This window comes from Carassius carassius, chromosome 24, assembly GCF_963082965.1.
Source record: "Carassius carassius chromosome 24, fCarCar2.1, whole genome shotgun sequence".
NCBI classification, from domain to species: Eukaryota; Metazoa; Chordata; class Actinopteri; order Cypriniformes; family Cyprinidae; genus Carassius; species Carassius carassius.
Window position 1 is genome coordinate 26,895,653 of NC_081778.1, and position 22,917 is coordinate 26,918,569.

Sequence of the window (22,917 nt, forward strand, 5' to 3'; positions counted from 1 at the left end):
CGTTTTTAGTGTTTGTGTTACATATCCGTCAATTGAAGAAATAAAATAATGATTCCCCACCATTAACCCTTTGGTAAATCTCACTCAAACCATCCATCAGTAGTAGTTTGTGGGGTCCGCTAACAGTGAGGTCACTGTTTGCTAACTCAGAAAATCTACTTGTTACACAAATTATATTCTAAACAGCATGTGTGTATAGTTCCATACATGAGGTGCAATTTAAAGCATATTCTATGAATATTCAAAACGCCCTTTATAGGTAATGCAATGTCCTTCATTACGAAAGGAAAAATGAACAACATGTTTGTTTGTTTGTTTGCTTTTTACCAGCAGTTTCACACAGAAAATGCTAAGCTGTTTCTGTCATGAGATAAAAAAATTAAAGAAATTGAATGTAAAGAAATTGCAGCTATCTCACAATTCAGACATTTTTCTTGGAATACTGAGAAAAAGAAATTCATAATTCAGATTTTTTTTCCGCCTCGCAATTCCAAGGTAGAATTCAGTTTTTTTAACCCCAGAATAAAAAAAAATGAAAGGAAAAAAGTAATTGAGACTTTTATCTCACTACATCTCAAAATTATTTTTTCCCCTCTGAATGATGAGTTTATATATCGTAATTCTCAGTTTATATTCTTATAACTGTGAGAAAAAAAAGGTCAAATCAAAAGTCAAAATTACCTTTTTAATTTAGTTTTTTTATCCCATGGCAGAAACAAGTTTCCATACATTTTCTTTTCATGGAATATTTTTTGTTTGTTTGCTCAGAATTTCAAGTTTATACCTCTTTTTTTTTTTCAGAATTGCAAGAGAAAAAGTCAGAGTTGTGAGATAAATTCGCAATTCCCCATTTTTGTTTTTGTTTTGTTTTGTTATCCTGTAGTGGAAACAAGCTTCATAAAATGCTGCAGTGTAGCAGTAAGCACCATCTGAAACAATAAATCTTAATCTCTAGGCTATATATAAACTGGATTCAGAAACACTTATAAACCTCAAAAGCAATGATGCAAGCTCATTAGCATGTTAAGCACTCAGTACAAAGCTGCGAATATATACATCTTATTGAAATAAACTGCATTTCAATTCAAGCTGATAGATTCAAGCTGATTTAAGCAGTTTGGCGCCTGAAGTTTAAAAACTTTACCATATGCACTTTCGTTCTATTCTTGAAAACAGTTAACAGTACCAGCATGGGGTCAATGACAAAATGAAGACCTACAGGCCTATAGATTTGAAACTATTCCTCAGTTTATGTGGCTGAATTGAGTTTTTGTGTCTCCGTATATTTCCGTCTGCCACAAAGAGGCAGCAAAAGATTTCAGATTGCAATGTGTTAACTTATTCTTGCACACACTCTATTCTGTTCACATCACCATTGCTAACAGTGTCTTCTGATTCTTCTTCTTCTTCTGCCTTGGTCTCCTCCTCAGGCATCTCCTCTGGGCTTGGGGGCTCTCCCAGGGTTGCTGGAGGTGAAATAGGGGGCAAAGGTATAGCTTCCCCTTTCTTTGCCAGTTCTGCTAGCTCGCGAGCGGAGCAGGAAGGGGTTGGTGCAGGGTAGGTGTGGTGGAACGTGTCATAATCCACCTCGTAAAATCCCTCCTCCAGCGAGAGCACAGGGGTGAAACGTTCTCCCCAAAGCACTTCTGAATTCAGGTACGAGCTTCGGGCTTGACATGTCATTCCTTCAGGAACAAACAGAGAAAAATGGCCATGAGCACAGAAAAGAGATAACACAGTAATGCAAAAAGCTTCCAGTTTTCATTGTGATCAGTTATATTACAATTATATGTTTCCAAATAATTTTGGGGCTGTTGTATGAGCTAATAATACAGAGATAAGACAGTTGTGCAGAAAAAATAAATCTAGTTTTCATCATTAGTTCAGTATTGGCTACATATCATAACCCCTTTAATTTAAACATTTGCTGAAGAACTGTTTCAGTATGTCTAATATATTCGAATATTCAAAGGTCACTGTGCTTCTGACTTTTGAAAGTTAATAACGATCCTTTCAATATGCCAATACAAATGTACTTAAGCTTAATTAATTAAGGATATCATGTTTTCGGTGAAACACGGACATGTAGGCACACGCACCGCTGAATATTTATGGGCACACCTCCTAAAAATAGAATTCAAGCTTTCACATCATCTGCTTAAGTGAACCTCGAATAACTGCATCAATTACTCCAGAGACGTGCAGTGACAAACAGAGCAACAAAACACACTTTCAACAAGCATCTCTTTTACGTCCACTTTTAAACACACACAGAGTGATAGAGGCTGTCATAATGAATATCTAGAAAACTTAGCAGATACCATTCATCAAACACATGATTCATGACAAAATTCATGAGATTCCCAGTGTACAGTAGTTCAATAAGTCATCAAACTATATAAGGCATTGAATTCTACTGCAAGAGAAGCTTCACTTTCACTGCTACCACTCTGCATTTGACGTTAACACCTCCATTTGGACATTTTAAACTTCATTTAAAACCATTCCACTGTGAACAAAATACTTTGTTAGTCACCCAGGAAAATCTAAAACATTAGACTATTCTAGAACCCAAATCAAAGCCTCACTGGTACTAAAGGCTTAATTTAAAAAAGGAAAGAGGTTTTAAAACATCTCAAACAGGTTCCACCGTGGGCAGTTTAAAAGGCTTTTTAAGGGTCTGTTCCAGGTTTAACATAGGTTAAGTTCTCTCAACAGCATCTGTGCCATGCTATCTACTACCACAGACAATTTTATCCCTCAGTTTGAAAAAACGTGTTTAAAATAATGTAAGTCTATGGTGCAATTAACTCCAGAGGGTTTAAAAGTGTGTGCGGTTTGAATTATTTTTTTTATTTTTTCTTACATACAGATAAATAAGTAAAACTGTAAAGTTGTCTGAATCATCCTTTTAGTGATGACACTATTGTTCTAGGTGGATTAAATTATGTAAATTGTTCCTTCTGTATGGTCATGACAGGAGTAATATAACAAGATTAATAAGCACTGTTATCACACTTAATACATATAAAGTTTATGTTTTGGCTTATGAAACAGTGTGTATTTTGGCATTTATCCCAGTGCAATAGAGTGATTAAGTATTTTTAGGCCAACCCAGAAGTCAGCGTCCCCCTAGTTCCCATGAAAAAAACCCAATAGGATTATTGCACAATATAAGACTGGTTACAAATAAAAGCATATACTTCTTTTTTTTTATGATAATCTTCACAAATGAACACAACTTTTATGAATTTTGAAGCTAAATGTACACTATAAACAAACTATGACGGTCACATGACTTCAATGCCTCCATCTTTAAGCTTCCGTCAACTCTTTCAGTCTTTATTTTAAAAACATATTTCTTGAAAGTTTGAATTAAAATAGTTTGGAAGCGCATGAAATCTTAATTCAAAATTAGAATTGTATTTTTATCTTGTAGAGTAAAATGTGAGAAAATCTTGTGTAAAAACGTATTTTATTTCCTTGCCTCAAAAAACCCATATACTTTGGGACGATGTAAGTAGAACTGACACCCCCCCCCCAAAAAAAAACTAATACAGGTTTCACAGAAAGTGAGTGAATGATGACAACATTTTCATGTTTCAGAAAACTATTCCATTCAAAGGTATAGTTCACAGCAATGATAAATCTGTCATCATTTGTTGTTAGTTGTTGGAAATCTGTATGAATTTCTGTCTTCTGCTGAGCACAAAAAAGATGGAAGTCAATGGTTACCGTTAATTGGTTACCATCATTCTTCAAAACATAAGACAGAAAAAAGAGAATCATACAGGTTTGAAGGGTGAGCAATTGATGACAGATTTCTCATTTTTCAGTGAACTATCCCTTTAAGGGTTGTTGCTCAGGTTGAGATTCAAACTATAATTGCTATGAGAAAAATTATAATTGTTATTAGACTTGGACTCTCTGTTCATTAACCTGATTGGACATGAGCTACCAATCATAAACCTCCATTACTTCCATTACTTATTACTTTAAAGCCCCAAAAGGGCTTTATTTAGAAAATCAATAATTAATCTTTATAATTTTCCAATTCCGTTAGGCCTTGAGGTACAGACCTGACCTGAATAGTTCTGTATCGTTTTATGATACTGATTCTTTTACTGTTATCCTGCTTTTTGTCTAATAATAGATTGGTTAAACCTACATCGACTGAAAGTGGGATGCTCTTGAATGTCAGATGTGAGACAAAAAAAGTATAACTGCACTGAACAAGTGGTTATTGTGGACTGAATCAAGCTACTCACTGCATCCCACTCCTGAACAATGATTCATTACTTTAGATGTAGGAGAGAGTGTGTTTGTGAGCGTGTGTGTGTATTTATGTGTGCGTGAGTGGCAATTGCATTGTAGTTCTTTCAATTGTCTTCTGCTTGCTAATTTCCCTGAGGTGGTTCTATTGACAGGCAATGAGCCTGTCTTGCTGAGAAACATCTAAAGAGTCCACCATCCTTCTGCTCCATGCAGGCAGCAATATCTGTCTTTACTGACACAGAGCACAATGCAAAAGCTAATAAGTATAGTGTAATTGCAATTGCTGTCATATGAATTCACTGTCAATATAATTAGTGAATCCCATGAAAATATCACATCATGCCCTGCTGTCAGCATTCGGTTACCAGGGGAACTTTGGTACATCTGGTAAATTTTCATGTTTGACTTGCAGGCAACACCCATTCAAATACCCCTGACTCATCCAAAGAGCTCTGATATACCTGGAGAGAGCCAAACATTCCCATTCCCATTCATCTCAATGGCAGTAACTTGGCCTGTGCATCCAGCATCACTTACGAGAACATTTACTCACAGCCACGTTGGTCCAAATTCTATGACTCTTTCTACTATGGAATGCAAAATGTGAATTTTTAAAGAAGGGAACCCATTTCAGTACAATGAAAGTAAATGAGGACTGTGCTATAAAGTTGACTTGTGTGCTATATTCCAATTCCTCTGAATTTATGTCATAGCATTTAACCTTTGCAACCAGATCAGTGAGTTAAACTGGATAACTCCCATTTTTTAACAAATAATTATTTCTGTTTTGTAAACTGAATCTACTGATTCAGGTTCACTGTTCACATTTTCAGAATCACAGATTCAGTGTAGATTCACTGAAAGGATTCACCTGCTTATTACACATGAGTTATCATTTAGATTCTGAAGACTTGAAATATAGTACATGAATCATAAGATATACTATAAATGATATAACATTTGCTGGTTCTTTATTGTAATTTTGGCTATTGACATCTCTTTCACTTTCATTACACATGAAATTGTCCGGAATCTTCCACAAAATATATATAACATCCAAATAAAAGATGAAAGACCAACAAAAATTTAAAAAACACAATCACTGAGTTAGAAAAAGGTTCACCCCCTCCTAAATAAGTCTTTTAAACTCAATCAGCTTTAGCTAATTGATTAATCACTAATCGAGTGGCACACAAAGCCATTTGACTTTCAACTGTGATCATCTGTGATCATTTTGATTAGCTCAGCATGAAAAGAGCTTTCCTGGAGCATTTCATAGTCCTTAGTAGTGCAACTGAAGCATACAATCAACTATGGGCACCCATCAAAAGATCTCCGAGACAGGCACAAATAAGGAGATGGATACAAAAAAAAATTCAAAGGCTTTATCAATGCCTGAAAGCACATTGAAGTTAAGAAGTGGAATGTATTTGCTACAACACAGACCCTCCCTGTATCAGGATCTTGCTCCAAACTGGATGAAAGAGCCTGGAGGAACCTGGTCAGAGAGGTGACCAAGAGGCCTACAGCAACTCTTAAAGCAGTTGTAGGAATTTATGACAAAGAGTGGTCATTGTGTGCATGTGACAACAGTATCACAGATTCTCCACAGATATGACTTGTATGGGAGGGCTGCAAGAAAACAGGCACTCCTCAAGAAAGGTCACATGCAGTCATGACTGAGCTTTGCCAAAAAACTGAATTATTTGGCCTCAACAGCAAACAATATGTCCGGCGGAAATCCAATCCAGCTAACAACATTTCTACAGTAAAGCATGGATGTGGTGAGATCCTGTTATGGGGTGTTTCTCTGCAGCAGGGACTGGAGCACTTGTCAGGACAGAAGGAAAAATGGATGGGGCAAAATGCTGTCAAATTCTTGGGGAAAAACTGCTGCCCTCTGCTGGAAAGTCGTCAATGGGAAAAAGGTTAACATTCCGACATGACATTGACCCAAAGCACACAGAAGAACTGCGTATACAATGATTTAAAGAGGAAAAGATGTCCTTGCATGGCCTAGTCAGAGCCCAGACTAAACCCCACTGAAAATCTGTGAAATGACATGAAGACTGCAGTCCACAAACCATCACCCTCAAATTTAACGAAGAGGGGGCAAATATTGCAAAGTCTAGATGTGCAAAGTTAGTAGACAGAAATCCAATCCTAATAAACTAAAGGCTGTAATTAAAGCAAAAGGTGCTTCAACAAAACGCTGACACAATGTGGTGATCTTTTTTCCAACACACTGATTCTGGTTTTTTTTCTGACATGTTGGTGTTATATCTTTCACTTGGATGTTATAAGTTGCACTGAGTAAATACAGCTGGATAAAACAAAAACTGTAAGTCTTCATTTCAGGCTGCAAAGCAACAAAATCTGATTATTTTAAAGGGGGGTGATTCATTTCTATCCCCACTGTGTGTGTGTGTGTGTGTGTGTGTGTGTGTGTGTGTAGGGGTGTAACGGTACACAGACATGATGGTTTGGTACGTACCTCGGTTTTGATGTCATGGTTCGGTATGGTTTTGGTTCAGCAGGGAGAAAAACCAAACATAAAATTGCATTTTTTTATTCAATCATGGTTAAATTAACAAATTGTTATTTTTGGTAATTAACTTACATAGAGAAAAAAGATAGAGAAAAAAATAGATAGAGAAAGAAGGATAGAGAAAAACCTCAGCTCATGCTCTAAACTATAGGGAGTCCTTTTACATTACGATGAGTTAAAATTAACAACAGAGCCCAAACTTAAATTCAGTTACTATTTATTTTTAAATATAATAATCAACATTCAAATTAAAAAAATGTATGCAAAACTGTAAACTGCACATAATGCAATTTGTTTTTAAATGGACTAAATTTCTCTTTGTTGTTGAAATATAATCTTTACTCTTCTTTAGACTTAATTTCTCTAGCAAAATAACGAGCTGTGGACACTGATGACTTGCCTGAGGTAAATGAAATGTGACATTTTGTTTATAAGCTGCTCAGCTGATGTCTTTCCGCGGTTGAAGCACTAATTGAGCGATTACATAAGGCATGAGATGTTCATTCATGTTTATTTCATATTAAAACTAAAGAGGAAGAGATGATTGGGCTCACTTGCACTGTCGTTTAAACTTAGGCATTTATACAGTGATCTGTCACGGCACATCAAAGAGTTTCAAAACGGCATTAAGTGTTTGAATTTCCTGAAAAAAGAAAACCCACATAAATTGAACGATGAGACTTGATTTCTTGTCAAAAGTAACAATATGGTTATACTCATGCAGTGGTTATAACAATGCTGTATTCGGTCTGTACATATACTTACTGAATGAAAGAGTATGTGTACCGTTACACTCCTAATATGTGTATATGTATATGTATTTAAATTAAAAATGTATGCATTTAGCAGACGCTTTTATCCAAAGCGACTTACAGTGCATTCAGGCTAACATTTTTTACCTAACATGTGTTTCCAGGGAATTGAACCCACAACCTTGCGCTTGATAGTGCAATGCTCTACCAATTGAGCTACAGGAACAATATAATATATATATTAATTAAATCTTCAATTAAATCTCTCCTGCTCATCAAGATTGTATTAATGTGGTCAAAAAAACAGTAAAAACATTGGGAAACAGTATTACAATGTAACATAACTGTGTTCTGTTTTAATATGTAATGTTCTATTTTAAAATGTAATTTATTCCTGTGATGCAAAGGTGATTTTTTAGCAGTCATTACTCCAGTCTTCAGCATCACACGATCCTTCAGAAATCATTCGAAAATGTTGACTTGCTGCTTAAGAAACAATTTCTTATGATTATCAATGTTGAAAACAGTTAGTTTATGGAGAAACAACGATATAAGATCATTAAAATTTTTGGTGTATTTGTGTGTGCGTGTTTAATAGAAAGTAATACTATGATTCAGCATATATGCATCAAATTGATTAAAAGTGACAGTAGATTATTTATAATGTTACAAAAGGTTCTATTTCAAATAAATGCTGTTATTTTGAACCTTCTACTCATTAAAGAATCCAGAAAAACACAAAATTTTAAGTAGCAAAAAGTTTTACAATAATGAGAGCCATTATTAATAATTGAGCACCAATAATAATTGAGCAGCAAATCAAATCAAGCATCCATTAAACATTTACTTTTATTAGTCAAAAATTTGTAATCTTGCTTACAATTTTTTTAAACCATGTCTCCTGTTCAATGACAGTCAATGGAGAAACATGTTTTTTTGCCTACATAACGGTGTAATTATGGCATTGCCAGCACTCATACTCTGTGATCTACTCTCACCTGTGGCCTCCACCATTCCTTCCAGAATGACAACTATTTCAAACTCTTCTCGTGCCAGTTGCTCCTGAGAGATGTCCCAGAAGGGGCTGTTCTTGTTGATTTCATGGCAAATAATCAGCGGCGAAACCAGGAACAGGCGATCGTCCCCCGTGTCAAAACCCACGTTGATGTCCGTCTGGTTTAGGGGGATGAATTCTCCTTCCTTTGTCTGCTTAGAGCGGATGAGCTTGGCCCTGATGGAGGCCTCCACTATGTGTGAGTTACGCAAGTCCCCCACACGAAACATCAAACACAACTTGCTGTCCCGCATGGATATCACAGCTGTGCTGGAAAACATGAGTGTTTCAGCACGTTTCTTTGGCTGTGAGATTTTGACAAACATGCAGCCCACCATGAAGGCATTGACGATGGAGCCCAAGATGGCCTGCACCAGAAGCAAGATGATGCCCTCGGGGCATTTGTCTGTTATGACGCGGTACCCATAACCAATGGTAGTCTCAGTCTCGATGGAAAAAAGGAACGCAGAGACAAAGCCATTGAGGTTATTCACACACGGCGTCCACTCATTGTCATCAGCGTGGTCCAGATCTCCACGGGTGTAGGCGATGAGCCACCAGATGAAGCCAAAAAACACCCAGGTGGTGGTGTAGACCAGCGTGAAGACCAGCAGATTGAAGCGCCACTTTAAGTCTACAAGTGTGGTGAAGATGTCCGTCAGGTAACGGTAGGTTTCACGCACGTTTCCGTGGTGGACGTTGCACTTGCCGTCCTTTTCCACATAGCGCTGACGCCGTTTTCTCAACGGACCCCCAGTGGGATCGGAAGCATCACCACCTCCCAGAACTCCCCTAACAACCATCGTACGGTCTGTGGGGATCTACCGTCAAGAATGGAAAAAGTAGTAAGAAAGGAAACAAGTTTGGCTTAAAGAAAAGATTAAACAATAGCAGTTAGCATCAGACTCCATCAAGATACGGTAAACAAAACTTGAGAAATATTGAGATAAGAAATATTTTTATAAGCACCAAATCAACATATTAGAATGATTTCTGAAGGATCATGTGACACAATAATAAATGACACTTTAAGAATAGATTAAAATAGAAACTTATTTCAAACTGTAATAATATTTCGCAATATTACTGTTTTTACTTTATTTTTGATCAAATAAATGCAGCCTGGGTGAGTATAAGATCTTATTGACCCCAAACTTTTCAATGTAGATGGCTACTTTTTGTTCTTGGTTAAATTGAATATAGTTGCTTAGCAAGTTACAGTTGCAAAGTAGCTACCCCGACATTCATACATGTAATAAAAAAGCATAAAAGAAGAGTAAATAAGAAACTAAACTTACTTTTTCATTGGGATCAGTCCATTTTTTTGGCAGCTTGATGCCTTGTTTTTCCACATCCTGGCACTTAAAACCACTCATGGCCCGGAAGCCGCAGACGTTGTCTCTGATCCAACACAGTAGCTGGAGCTCTCCAACTGTTAGAAGAAAACACATGAAAACTGGTAGGTGAAACTCATAATGGAGAGCAAAGACTGGAGCAATTTACCACAAACAGTGAGATAAATGTGCTTGCAAGCAGTCTTAATTATAATCAGTGTTAAATTATGTTGCTTTACAGTGTTTGCTTACCTACACACCACATTTACACAATTAGTCCCTGAATGTGCTTCACAAATCAGTGCAGTGAATTAAGCACTGAATACATTAACAGTTAAAATGCAATGGTCATCACTAAAAAAGTTTGTTTTCACCAAGTCAGCTCAGATAGTTGTAGGAAAATTCACAGAAACTGGAATTAATGCATTTTAACATGAGAAACATGATTTTATTGGTTTTCAATATTTGCCAAATAAACCACAAGCCTTTGACCTAAAATGTTAGACCAGCATACTAAAAAGATTTACTAAGAAATGCTAATACAATCCACAAATAATTACAAAGAAACGACAAGTAATGCACTGAACATTATATGTGCAATTTTAAAATAGAAAGACTGAAATTGTGTTCATTGTTAAATATACTCCAGTATTTGTTTTATTTAAAATAAAAAAATTATAAAAAAAATACTGTGCACTATGTTGTTTTGTATCTTCTACTACAGCATGGCCCACACCAGGCTTCTTAACTTCACCCAAAAACTTAAGTTGTCATAATTTACTCACCCTCCGTTTGTTCCAAACCTGTATGAGTGTCTTTCTTCTGTTGAACACTAAAGAAGATATTTTGAAGAATGCTGGTAACCAAATAGTTGATGGTAGCCATTGACTTCCATAGTATTTTTCCATACTATGGAAGTCAATGGCTACTGCCAACATCATCTTTTGTGCTCAACAGAAGAAAAACTTTGTACAGGTTTGGAATAACTTAAGTGTGAGTATATGATGACAGAATTTCATTTTTGGGTGAACTTTTCTTTTAAAAAGCTTAACTATCAATGCTAGTTAACCTTTATTATATGTTGGTATATAACAGTATGTCTATGCTGGTCCATCAGCCCAGACCAGGACTACACCAGCAGTCTTTTCAGTAGGGTTTAAATATGTGTATTTTGCATGCAAAAAATCATCACGAGCAATGACTTTCAATTATTTTAAAGAAAAAGCTACAAAACCCTGCAAACGATTCAGCTTCATCTCCTTATATACATACATACATAAAACACGTTCTCTGAATGTTGAATTCCACATTTGTTTCTACACCTTAGCCATTAGCTCAAGTCCCCAAAGGATTCGTGGCTCTCCCTCTCTGCCCAAGCATCACCCAACAGCACCGACAGCAGGTGCAGGTGAGTACCAGTGGGTTTTTTAATAACACACATGTGAAAGCAATATTAATGATGGCAGGCTTCATGGGGAACATGGAGCAAGGCAGTCTGAGGCAGATGGGGGATGACGGCACCCACTAGGAGATCTGATAAGACATGGTCCAGAGAGAGAGAAAGTGATAGAGGGAGAGAAAGAGGAAGATTGAGAAAGTGACAGATAACAACACATACATTTGCTGTGCAAGATTAGAAGGGTGTGCAACAAAAATCTTTATGTAGGTAGCTGAATACTTTCTTTAATTGGTCCCAACCATGTGCGATAAAGCGGCAAGTGATACACTTGAAAGTGGGTGGGGGATACGGCAAAAAAAAAATTATTTTAAGGAAATTCACGATTTTATCATGATTCTTTTTCATGCTGATTTTACTATTTGCACGTGTTCTGAGCAGTACAGCCAAATTCATTCCTTATTTTAAAAACAAAGCCTTACAAGGCAACAAAAGAAGAATATAAAAGAAGAAAGAAAGGCAGGCCAAAGTGGGCAAAGATTAAAAACAAAATCAGTATTTTATCTTTGCTATTAAAAAAATAAGAACAAAGATACACATTACAAAAACATATAATATATAAATAAAACAAACTTTATTTTTCAGGTAAAGTTTCAGGTAGGTGTACAGTGTATATTTTGACAAACTAGTAAAAAAAAATACAGTTTTTTGGTTCATTTTAAAGCCTTCTACATCAATTTAAATAAAAAAAAGGAACTAAACTGGAACTTAAAAACATCCTCAAATGGCACACAAACCCTGGTGTCATGCCTGCTTAGGACTGTGGCTTAGTGTTGTGATTGGCAGGATTGCATGAACTGCACATGCCAGAACACTTAGTAGTAGTCACAACTTCTCAAAGTTGAACTAGCAGAGGAGAGAAGGGTAACTTTGGTCATTAGCCTCTGCCATATAATTGCATAAATGCCGTGGGCAGACACTAGAGATAATTCCTGCTTTCACGTCTGTAGTTTATCCTCAGGTCCAAACAAAGCTCTGCAGAGTTCCTCAGAATCTAAATGTCCTGCATGTTCACTGATAAATATTTTGGCAATTTTTTTAAGCTTTCGTCTACTGAGAATGCAGTATTTTCCCTCCAAACCAGTAAAGAAAATGAGATACTTCATCCAGTTTGACCAAATCAGGATCCCTGACGACTTCATCAACCAGGACGCTGTTATCTCGGACCGAGACACATTTCACAGTCAAACACCCTGCAGCACAGCCACCACTGTGCCACTGTCACTCTGTCTGAACTGTTGCATCTGTGGGATTACAAATTTCTAAAATGTTAAATCTAGGTTCCAATGTAATAGCATGTGAACTGAAAACGTTTTGATATACATTTTGAGGTAAATTAGGAAAATCAGGTGTCTGGGATAATGTCCTTTTGTCTCTTCCTTGCCATTTGGCTTTTTAAGCTCAAGACACAGCTGTGCCTTTTGCCTCTATGATAATGTGAAGGTATAAGCTATACTGTCAGGCACCTCTGTATTTAAATGACACTGTTATGCTGATGAGATCAAGGCTGGGAAGATGCCAGTGTCTGGCACCTTCCTGATTGTATTTGCATGCTTTGTTTAGGTTTGTCTCCACCTCTGTGTATCCCGCCCCCTTAAAATGTACATAAACTACAATGTCTTAGGGACAAGTTAGACTTCTTGATGACTGCAGCGCCACGCAGACCGTTCTCAATAAAGAATCCTGCTGAAGATTACCCAAGAGTCTCCTGGTCTTCGTTTCTGAGTTCCCAACACGTCATCACAGACCAAAACACTGGACAGTACCAGGGGTCAGTGTAAAATGTCACCAACTGGTGTGAGCAGCAGGAGAGCACTCTTGCTCCTCTGTGCCTCTCACTGAGACGGAGAAGAGCACACAACCACGACAAGCCACGAGGGACTAAAGCACTTTTCCACTTTATAATCATTGTTTTATTATCTCCTAAATCTCCAAAGGTAATATTAATCATCATTATTATTATTTATTTACATTTTTTTTATAGAAAATGAAAGTTGTGCCAATGCTTTTGGATTTTTTTCTACAATGACAATTCCAAAATAAATACAAATAATAATAAATAAATAACTAATAATAAAATAAAAGTATTTCCACATCTTGTCAGGGTTTGGCAAGGGAGGACCCAGATGCAGAATTAACAGGGGAAACGGTTTATTAACAAGTGTGGAACACAGATGATGCACTAAGACAGTCCACAATAGGGCAGGGCTCACGACAGGAGAACAGTCGGATCAGAAGGAGATGGCTCCAGACTCTGTGGCAAAAGGAGACCTTGTAGCAACTCAAGTAGGAAGGGCCTGACCCGGTTGAAGGAACCCCTTGTAGCGCCCCAATGTCTGTCAGGTCAGAAGAACCAGCGACCAGGGAGGATTCAGGAAGCAGGGCAGGAACCAACACAGACACAAAGACAAAACAGGGGAGACAAGAATTTGACAGATAAAAGTAAACTTGCAAACCAATGCCTAGGGAGAAAAGAAAACTAAAAAGGAAAAACAAAAAGTAATACTAGAAATAACTGAAAACAAAAAGGATAACAATTGGAAAAAGCTAGGAATAATTAACTAGACCTACAAACCAAAATAAAGAAAACAGCAACCTTGCTGAAAACTAGAAAGAAAAATAAAAAGGTGGGAAAAACCCCAAAAGGTTAAAGAACAAAAACATTAAACTACAAAGACTAGAACTAGACTACACATGGGAACAAATGAAAACTAAAAAATAAGAGGGAACCAAATAAGATGCAAAATACTGATTAAAGAGTTCTAACAAGACTAAATATCCAAGCTAGAGACTGTACACAAGGCACACACAAAAACGAACCAGCAAGGACCAGAGGGAAATGAGCACAATATAAAGGGAGCAGATCACACAAGGATCAGGTGAACAATTAGACAAACAAAGGACTAAACAAGGGGGCGTGGTGATTAGAAACAAGGAGGCAGGACAAGGGGAGCACACGGCCAACATAAACAAAGACACAACCATGTGATCTTTTTAATAATATATAATTATATTAATTATAAATATTTCACTTATTATTTATATTCATATTCATGATGGATTTTTATAATATATGACTGGGATGTCTGGGTCTGGGTCAAGATTCAAACCATAAAATACATACATAAAATGCATTCAGAAAAATAGAAGAAAATAAAAAACAACGACAAAAATTATATTCATGGTAAAAAGTGTTCTTCATTCAACAAAAATAAAAAATAAAACACCAAATCCATTGTCTTTAATAAAAATCAACCCTTTGGACATAAAAGTGTAGCAAGGACCGCTAATTGGATGTCTCTTTATACGAGGTCACCTTTGAAGGAAGACTATCAGAGAGATGGCATATAACTTGGGCGCCAAACATGACTGTTATTTCAGTTGGCCTTCTATTAGCTGAATGCTAGACTCCAGACAGCATGTGACAGATATGGAGAAGACATAATAACGACTATAATGCTGAAATGCATTAGACAGCACTCAAGAAAAGACACACAAGATGGCTTAGACTGATCTCCGTCACAGGCTCTGACCTTCATGCAACTTTTGTTTTAAATGTGAAATGTCTTAATTCACTTGCTTTATGATCTACAATCAGTGGTGAGACAAGTCTCTGACTACCTCAAGGGCAAAAACAGGCTTTTCTATTGCAGACCCATCCAGCAGTGGGGAACTAGAGAGCCCTGACACAGAACACGAACTCACAGCTCCCACGATTTGCATAATTACCTTTTCAACCATTTTTACATAATCCCTCTGTTTCACAGATAGACCGGATCATCATCGCCTGGAGAGTTCACCTTGAGTTCACCTTTTAGCCGTGGTCTAATTGCATCATGGATGTCCTGTGTGTATTCAGTTATTAGACTGCACTACATGCTACATGCATCCACTGATGTCAAGCTCTGGAAATGTGGATTTAATAAGCTTTGATATGTCACACCACTGAACCCTGCACATCACAGGTGGGAGACTCTAAAGGACGTGATAACAGTTTGCAGACTTTCAGAGTAGCACATCATGCATCAGACTTGATGCCTTATTTAATTTGACTAGAATCAAAACAGCGCTGCAAGGGACAAACATAGTCTGTTCAATATGTCGCATATTCTCATATTCATCCTTGAACCAAACAACTCTGAAAAACATGGATAATAAAACTGTGATTATTAAAAGTAATAACTGAATGTCCTTCTTTTAATGTTAAGGATCTTTCTAATATCTAAGATTAATATGCAAAAACAACAATAAGTAAGATATTTACAGGTTGAGTTCTTCAAAGCATTGCTGTTTTAGCATCCATCAACACAGTAAAACGAACTGGAGTGCATTTGAGGGCGGAACTAACTCTGGGTCTGACCAATGACAGAGAGGGGTGTGTTTAGGGTAACTGCAATGAAAATTTAATTACACATTTAATCTCTAAAACAGTATAACCAACCAATTTTTTAGCCTAAATTTTATTCCCAACAAATTAAATATAACATCAACCTTGAGTAAGGTCCATGGATATGCTGTTTTTTTTTTTTTTTAGCAGAGAAAAATATATATTATGATGATGATATATTATATAATGTTGTATGATGTTATCATATAATGCATTACAGTTTCCTCAAAAATATTAAACAGCGCAACTACATTGATAATTACATTGATAATAACTAGAAGAAATGAGAAATAAAAAATGACTTATTGAACAGTAAAGTATTGATGTTGAAAATTCAGCTTGGCATCACTGGAATAAATTACATTGTAAAGCATATTAAAATAGACAACAGTTATTTTAAACTATAATCATATTTCCCAACAATACTGTTTACTGTATTTTTGCTCAAATAAATATAACTTTGATTAAATAAAAAAAGGTCCTACCAACCTAAAATTTTGAACGGTATAGTTTATATACTATATGATATCCACAAACAGCAAAGATTCTAAATAACAAACTGTACTTACACTCAGTATGACAAGAATTGGAAGAATGATGAAAAAGCATCAGGGAAAATTTACATCATGCAGGCTGTCAGAATTAGATGGCCTCTCATTATGCACTTGTGTATTTACAAAGCCCTTTTATCAGCAATGGAGGGCATCTTCATCTCAAGTGATACAATTATTGGCTTGTGTCTGGCAGCTGTCTATTCTCTGTGCAAAACAACAGAAACACAGAGGAGAGTGGAAAGGAGAGGCCAAAAATAGACATGCATTTCCAAGGCTTTTGGTTCTGTAATGCTACTTCATTATTTTGCTCGTGCTGAGCAAGTAAGGGTTTCATCCTTATAGTTTTGTAGATATTACCTTATGTATCTTTCAAAAAACAAGAAGAAAGAGAAATCTGTAAGGGGATAGTTCAAACCAAAAATCAAAAATCATCATTTACTCACCCTCATATATGACCTTTGTTTTTGTCCAAATAATGGAAGTCTATTAGAACTAAAAAACTTTTGACACCACCTTTCTTCAAAATATATTCTATTGTGTTTAGCAGAAGAAAGAAAGTCAAGCAGGTTTGGAAAGTTGGAAACTATTCATTTAAACTGATTTTTTCCTCATGGATCTGGTACTCTTCTGAGAGCCATTTGAAAAAGTTTGAGTCTTAGGTTTCCCTTGAGAAAGGGGCCGTCCTTTGGGAAAATCGAGTGTCCTGTTTCATTTTGAGTTTAATTACAGCCTTGGGTTACATCCATATGTCTCCATTTTGGTTCAAATGGAATAAAAGTGTGCTTAAGGGGACCTGAACCAGGCCTTTACATTTCCTCATTAATCTATAGAGCCAGATGGTAATCCATTACATTTATAAAGCACTATACAGTAGATCTCTTTTAGCCCGAGGTGCAATCATTACCTTAAAGAATGACGCTTGTCTTCATACAAATGGTAATTAACTGGGAATGTGATGGGATATAAACATATATTGCTAATTATTTCTTTGACAACTTCCACATACCAGTTTATGGCAGATGCATGGGGGCAATTTTGAACATATTACTAAATAAGGATAGACAAATTTGTGTCATGAATTCTACAGCTAACACGATTAGATTAGAGAAAATGACGACTAGAATTTAAATCTTCCAACACATAAAACACCCAACAGTCCCATTGTTCTTCCCAACCACAGTTCACACTAAGTAAAGAGTGTAACCATGTTTCACTTAAGTTCACAGCTGCCTGGGGGTTTGGGCTTCATCATAATGGATTGAAGCAGTGATCTCCATAAGTGAGAGACTTCATGTGTGCCAGAGGAAATGGGCAGCATGTACCACCCCGAGTTAACCTCGACACAGGCAAGAAAACAATTACCAACGTGAGCCGGGATGCAGAGGCAAACTAAAGCTACAATGCTTGAGCCAATATCTCCACTGCTGATTTCAATGATGCTGATGGCTATATGTGGGGAAAGGGGCAAAATATCACAGCTTTCTCTGAGTAAATCCATTACCCTGGTTTCTGAGAGAAAATTACTGAGTTATGTGATTTACTTCAATGCAAATATGCATTTATGAACCTCACTGTATTGCGAAGCCAATCTCTGCTAGGTTTCATTTATGATGCAAGTCCTTGTTATAGTATGTGATTTTCTCCTAAGTGCCGTGTACAATCATAGTGCTGGGCATCACTGTGTTTAAGGGGGTCATATGATGAGATTTCAAGTTTTCCTTTCTCTTTGGAGTGTTACAAGCTCTTGGTGCATAAAGAAGATCTGTAAAGTTGCAAAGACTAAAGTCTCAAACCCAAAGAGATATTCTTTATCAAAGTTAAGACTCCACGCCCTCCTATAACACCTCGTTTAAACACGTCACGATGTTGGAAGATCTGCATAACACTTCCCAAATGTTCATTCAAAGAAAGAAGAGGTAATCTTTGATTCTCGCTGTTGCCGCTGGCGCCATGTCATTGAAACGCTGTTTCGTGGTGAAAGCGAAACTACTTTGTTTAGTCCTTCCAAAAGAGGACGCAACTAGAAATCAGTGGTTAAGTTGTATTTACAACACTGTTCCAGAACAGATCAACCCAAATATTCAGATGTGTAGAGCACATTTTATGGAGGACTGTTTCCTGATCCTGGGAGAGAAGACTACAATGCTGGCTGTTCTGACTCACAGTCTTTACATATGTAAAGGGTTTACCACTGATTATTCAAATGCGAGTTTTGAGCAGTGTAGAGCAGCGGTTCTTAATTCCAGTCCTCGTGCCCCAGTGCTCTACACATTTTGTATGTTTCTCTTATGGCTTCAGATGTTTGTTCTATTGGAACGTAAGTGCCCTGTGAAGTGGACATCACAGGATATTCCGCCATGATTCCACCTTGGAAAGCTGGCCAATCAGAGCACACCTCGCTTTTCAGAATGATGAGCTTTGTAGAAAACGATGTGTTTCAGAAAGGCAGGGCATAAAAGAGAAACAATAATGTACAATATGTGGAAAATAATGTGTGTTTTTTTCATTACACCAAATACACAAAATAATGTTTTTAGCAACATTATATGATCCCTTTAAAAAGGAAATTATGTGGGAAGGAACTTCTAAGTGAACAAAGCCAAGAGATCAGGATAATTTACAAGAGATAATTTATGATCAGAGAGAATGTGCAAAGTTATTTATGCCAATATGTGGTATAAAAACCACATGAAGGATTTGCATTAATGGAATAGTTTAAAAATAAATTCCATACAATGACAGTCAACGGGTGCCAAAACAACCCAACTGAACCCCACAGACTTTTAGTATATGGACAAAAACACCAAAGTCATACAGATTTGAAATGACATGAGGGTGAGTAAATGATGACATAATTTACAATTTTGGCTCAACTATTTCTTAAAATAGTAAATTCCTTTCTCTTTTTTGATATGACATTTCTCAAATAATAAGAAAAAAGATGCAGCTGAGACTGAAATCTCTCTAAAACTAACCTTATAATAGCAAGGAATAACTGTACATGTCTTTGGTAGTCATTTGGTAATTTCAGTTAAGTTTTAAGATAATATCCAAATCTAAATCCACTTTATATTTCTATATATGCATATGTCAGATTAACTCTTTCAGTATACAGTACATAAGCTTTGTGTATGTTTAAATATGTAGCACCATGTTCTTGTGTGGCGTGAAATTTCATTCCTTTGTATGTCTCCACATACAGCGGAATGACAGCAAAGCTCACTTGAATTCTCAAGTCGGATAAACATAGATACAAGCATTCCCATGCACCAAAATACCATCCAAGCATCCTCATCCAATGATTTAGGAACAGACCTCATAGTGGATGGATAATGCTCACCTTTGAATTAACGTTCCCCTGCTATCAAAACATATGCCACTGTACTGAAAAAAATAGTAAATTTGACTCTAGGTCTGGTGAGACTATGTCTTTTTAAAAACATTAATATGAATAACAGGGTATTATGAGCTCACAGTGCCTGAAGGCTTGCTTTGTGTCAGTTCTAGAACAATTATTTATTCAATAGCCTTCTAGAAGCGTGAGCGACAGACAAACGGCCAGCTCCTGTACTCCTGTAAACCATGTCCAGGTTTATGTGTGAATTAATCATTCATGCATGTCAATTATTAAGGCATGTAGTAATTCAGGCGGCAACCACCACAGCATTTTTCAAAAGACAGCTATAAACCACGTGTAGAAACACAACAAATAAAAATGAAGTTTAAGTGAGATTTTGTAATCACAATGAATAAATAAGCCATATACAAATGATGTCATAATAAGGTGGTATAATAATAAGGGAAACTGGGGTGAAGAATCAAAGGTCAAGGTTTCGCTCATTAGCACTGGCCGCATTAACCAAAATACCACCCAAGCATCCTAATACACAAATGATTTATGAGCAGACCTCATAGTGGATGGATAATGTAATTGACTCCTAACCCTAAGGTTGTGGGTTTGAGTCTCGGGACGGCAATAACATGACTTAGGTGCCTTTGAGCAAGGCACTGAACCCCCAACTGCTCCCTGGGTGACGCAGCATAAATGGCTGCCCCTGCTCCGGGTGTGTGTTCACAGTGTGTGTGTGTTCACTGCTGTGTGTGTTCACTTCGGATGGGTTAAATGCAGAGCTCGAATTGGTCACTATATTTGGCTGTATGTCATGTCACTTAACCCCTTTTGGAAGATGGTGTAATTAAAACCCTCTTTCTCCATTAACGGTCATTCAAAAATATATGTGTATTCTGACAATATTTACAACATAAAAAAAAGAAAAACACACACACACACACACACACACACACACACACACACACACACACATATATATATATATATATATATATATATACTTATATTAGATGGTAGTAATTATTTCAAAGGTGCTTGATTGTTTTAGGAGGCACTAGAAATTGACACAATTTTCACTGTCTGCTGCCTTAACATTATAGTTCAGGATAGTCATTAGTGAAGGGTTAGGGACTGTGCATTCTCTTGTAGTGTCATCAGCCAATACAGTTAGTGCTGTTATGATGATATCATTTTCACGCTGTTAAAAGGAAAACTGGCAGCATAACTGAGCACCCATGAGAAAAGATGGGATCCTCTGCCAGCTGTGGTGGAAAGGAAGTGCCATTGAAATAAATGGATACACTAATGGTTAGTCAGCCTGTTATCAGTTCAGCTCAAAAATGATCCACAGGGGTGAAATCACTACCATACATGATCATTACCCTCCTGAGGTGACAATGTGCACAAAAATTTACAGGTTGAAAGCCAACTTGAATGTAATAAGGTAATATTTCAAACAAACAATATTAATCAGTGTCATAAGGCATAACTAGTTCTTGCGTTCAATTTGATATATAACAATTTATTTACATGTTAAAAGCTGAACAGACCAAGGAAGGGTTGTAACACTCATTTGCCACACTCAACAACGCTATGTTTTAGATTTGTTAGCATACTATATCTATTTGATCTATATTTAAATCCAAACTTTATTTGCTTACTGGATTAAAATGTTTCCTTTTCATTTACTTTTATACATCAAAATAGATCAAATTAAATTTGGGATGTGGAATGGTAATAAATACATTTGATCAACAAAATAATCACGAGGAAATTAAAATAGTCGACAGAAATAAAGCGAAATACTCACTTTCGAAGTTCAAGTCAGTTCCTTGCTTCGTTTCCCAGTGGCTCTCCAATCTGAGCTCATTTAAAGCGAAGCGCGCGCGCCAGTATTAGCTTTAAAACATTGTCTCCAGGCGAAGAAACCTATTTTATAACGAAGACTCGGAGGTCTTGAAACCGTTTAGTGTGGGTTAAAAGCACGTCTCATGAAGTCAGACAAATTAAATAATGACTCGCGCAAAGCTACGGTTATTTATTCTGTCCAGCTCTCCGGACGCGAGCAGATCCACGGAAGATGAAGGTGTGCTGGAGGGATGCTGGATGATCGTAATGTCAGTGCGCTCGTTCAGGTCGCAGGAACAATGTGCATGATGAGGTGGGATTGTTAGGCGAAACAGAAGCATGAGCAAAGCGTGATACATGTCTCCTCCCCCAGGTCCTGCCTCACTCCAAGCGCGTGCGGCACGCTAATGCATTATATTCTTCATTTCATCAATGCATTCTGACACGGGATGCTGCTAAAGATACCATGCAGTTGTATATCGATTCAGTATTATTCAATGATGATATCTGTGATGCAACTGCATCAATGACCACCTCTTATGTCTCATGGCAGGGGTCACATGCATTTGGAACATTAGTACATTAGTTGTTGTTGTTATCTGCATTATGTAAACTACATAAAATTTAGGGCATATGTTTAAAGGAATAGTTTTCCCTAAAATGAAACTTTGCTGAAAATTCACTCTCTGGTCATTCAAGATATAGATATGTTTGTTTCTTCATCAAAACAGATTTTAAATCTAGGATTTGTTTAACTGGAAAAAACATTATTATGGATTATGTACTCTGTTTTGAGCAGAAGTGATGGATTAAGTTGCTTTTCACTAAATAACTGGACTCGTGTGGATCATTTGTGGATTATTGTGATGTTTTTATCAGGTGTTGGGACTCTCATTCTGACGGCACCCATTCACTGCAGAGGATCCATTGAGCAAGTGATTTAATGGTAAATTTCTCCACATCTCATCTGATGAAGAAATAAACTCATCCACATCTTGAATGCCCTGAGGGTGAAACATTTTCTTCATTTTCGAGAAATTTTCTTAATTACTTTTCATATATAAAACGTCTTCCTGCAGTCTTTTGTTTATTGGAGTCTTTACAGAAAACTGTAGCCTCAATAATAAATAAAAATAAAAAAACTAATTTTTCTATATTGAAAGCCCAATAAACAATAGCCTAGTTTTTCAACCTGATGGTTTACTACATGCTCTGGCTATAGAAAATCTTAGGGGAAATATAAAAATTTGAGGGTAATTTATTGAGTTGGTTGAGAGTAATCATTTTGCTTGGAGTGACCTACCTTTCTGACATGAAACAGACAGTTATGTAAGTAGCTATCATTGTCTTTGCCCCA

General features: G+C 36.7%; 1 protein-coding gene across 2 annotated transcripts; it reads right to left on the bottom strand.

The window, feature by feature from the left end:
- Positions 1–504: 504 nt before the first annotated feature.
- On the bottom strand, positions 505–21,855 carry LOC132103328 (G protein-activated inward rectifier potassium channel 4-like). Of its 2 annotated transcripts, XM_059508342.1 has the most exons (4): positions 21,523–21,855; positions 9,928–10,061; positions 8,574–9,450; positions 505–1,685 (listed from the first exon to the last, which is right to left on the bottom strand). In XM_059508342.1, the coding sequence occupies exons 2-4, from the start codon at positions 10,003–10,005 to the stop codon at positions 1,339–1,341; spliced, it is 1,302 nt and encodes a 433-aa protein (XP_059364325.1). In that variant the 5' UTR covers positions 10,006–10,061; positions 21,523–21,855; the 3' UTR covers positions 505–1,338. The 2 variants fall into 2 exon arrangements, with proteins under 2 accessions (XP_059364325.1, XP_059364324.1); XM_059508341.1 differs by lacking the exon at positions 21,523–21,855 and having other exon boundaries at positions 9,928–10,586.
- Between the last annotated feature and the right edge of the window lie 1,062 nt (positions 21,856–22,917).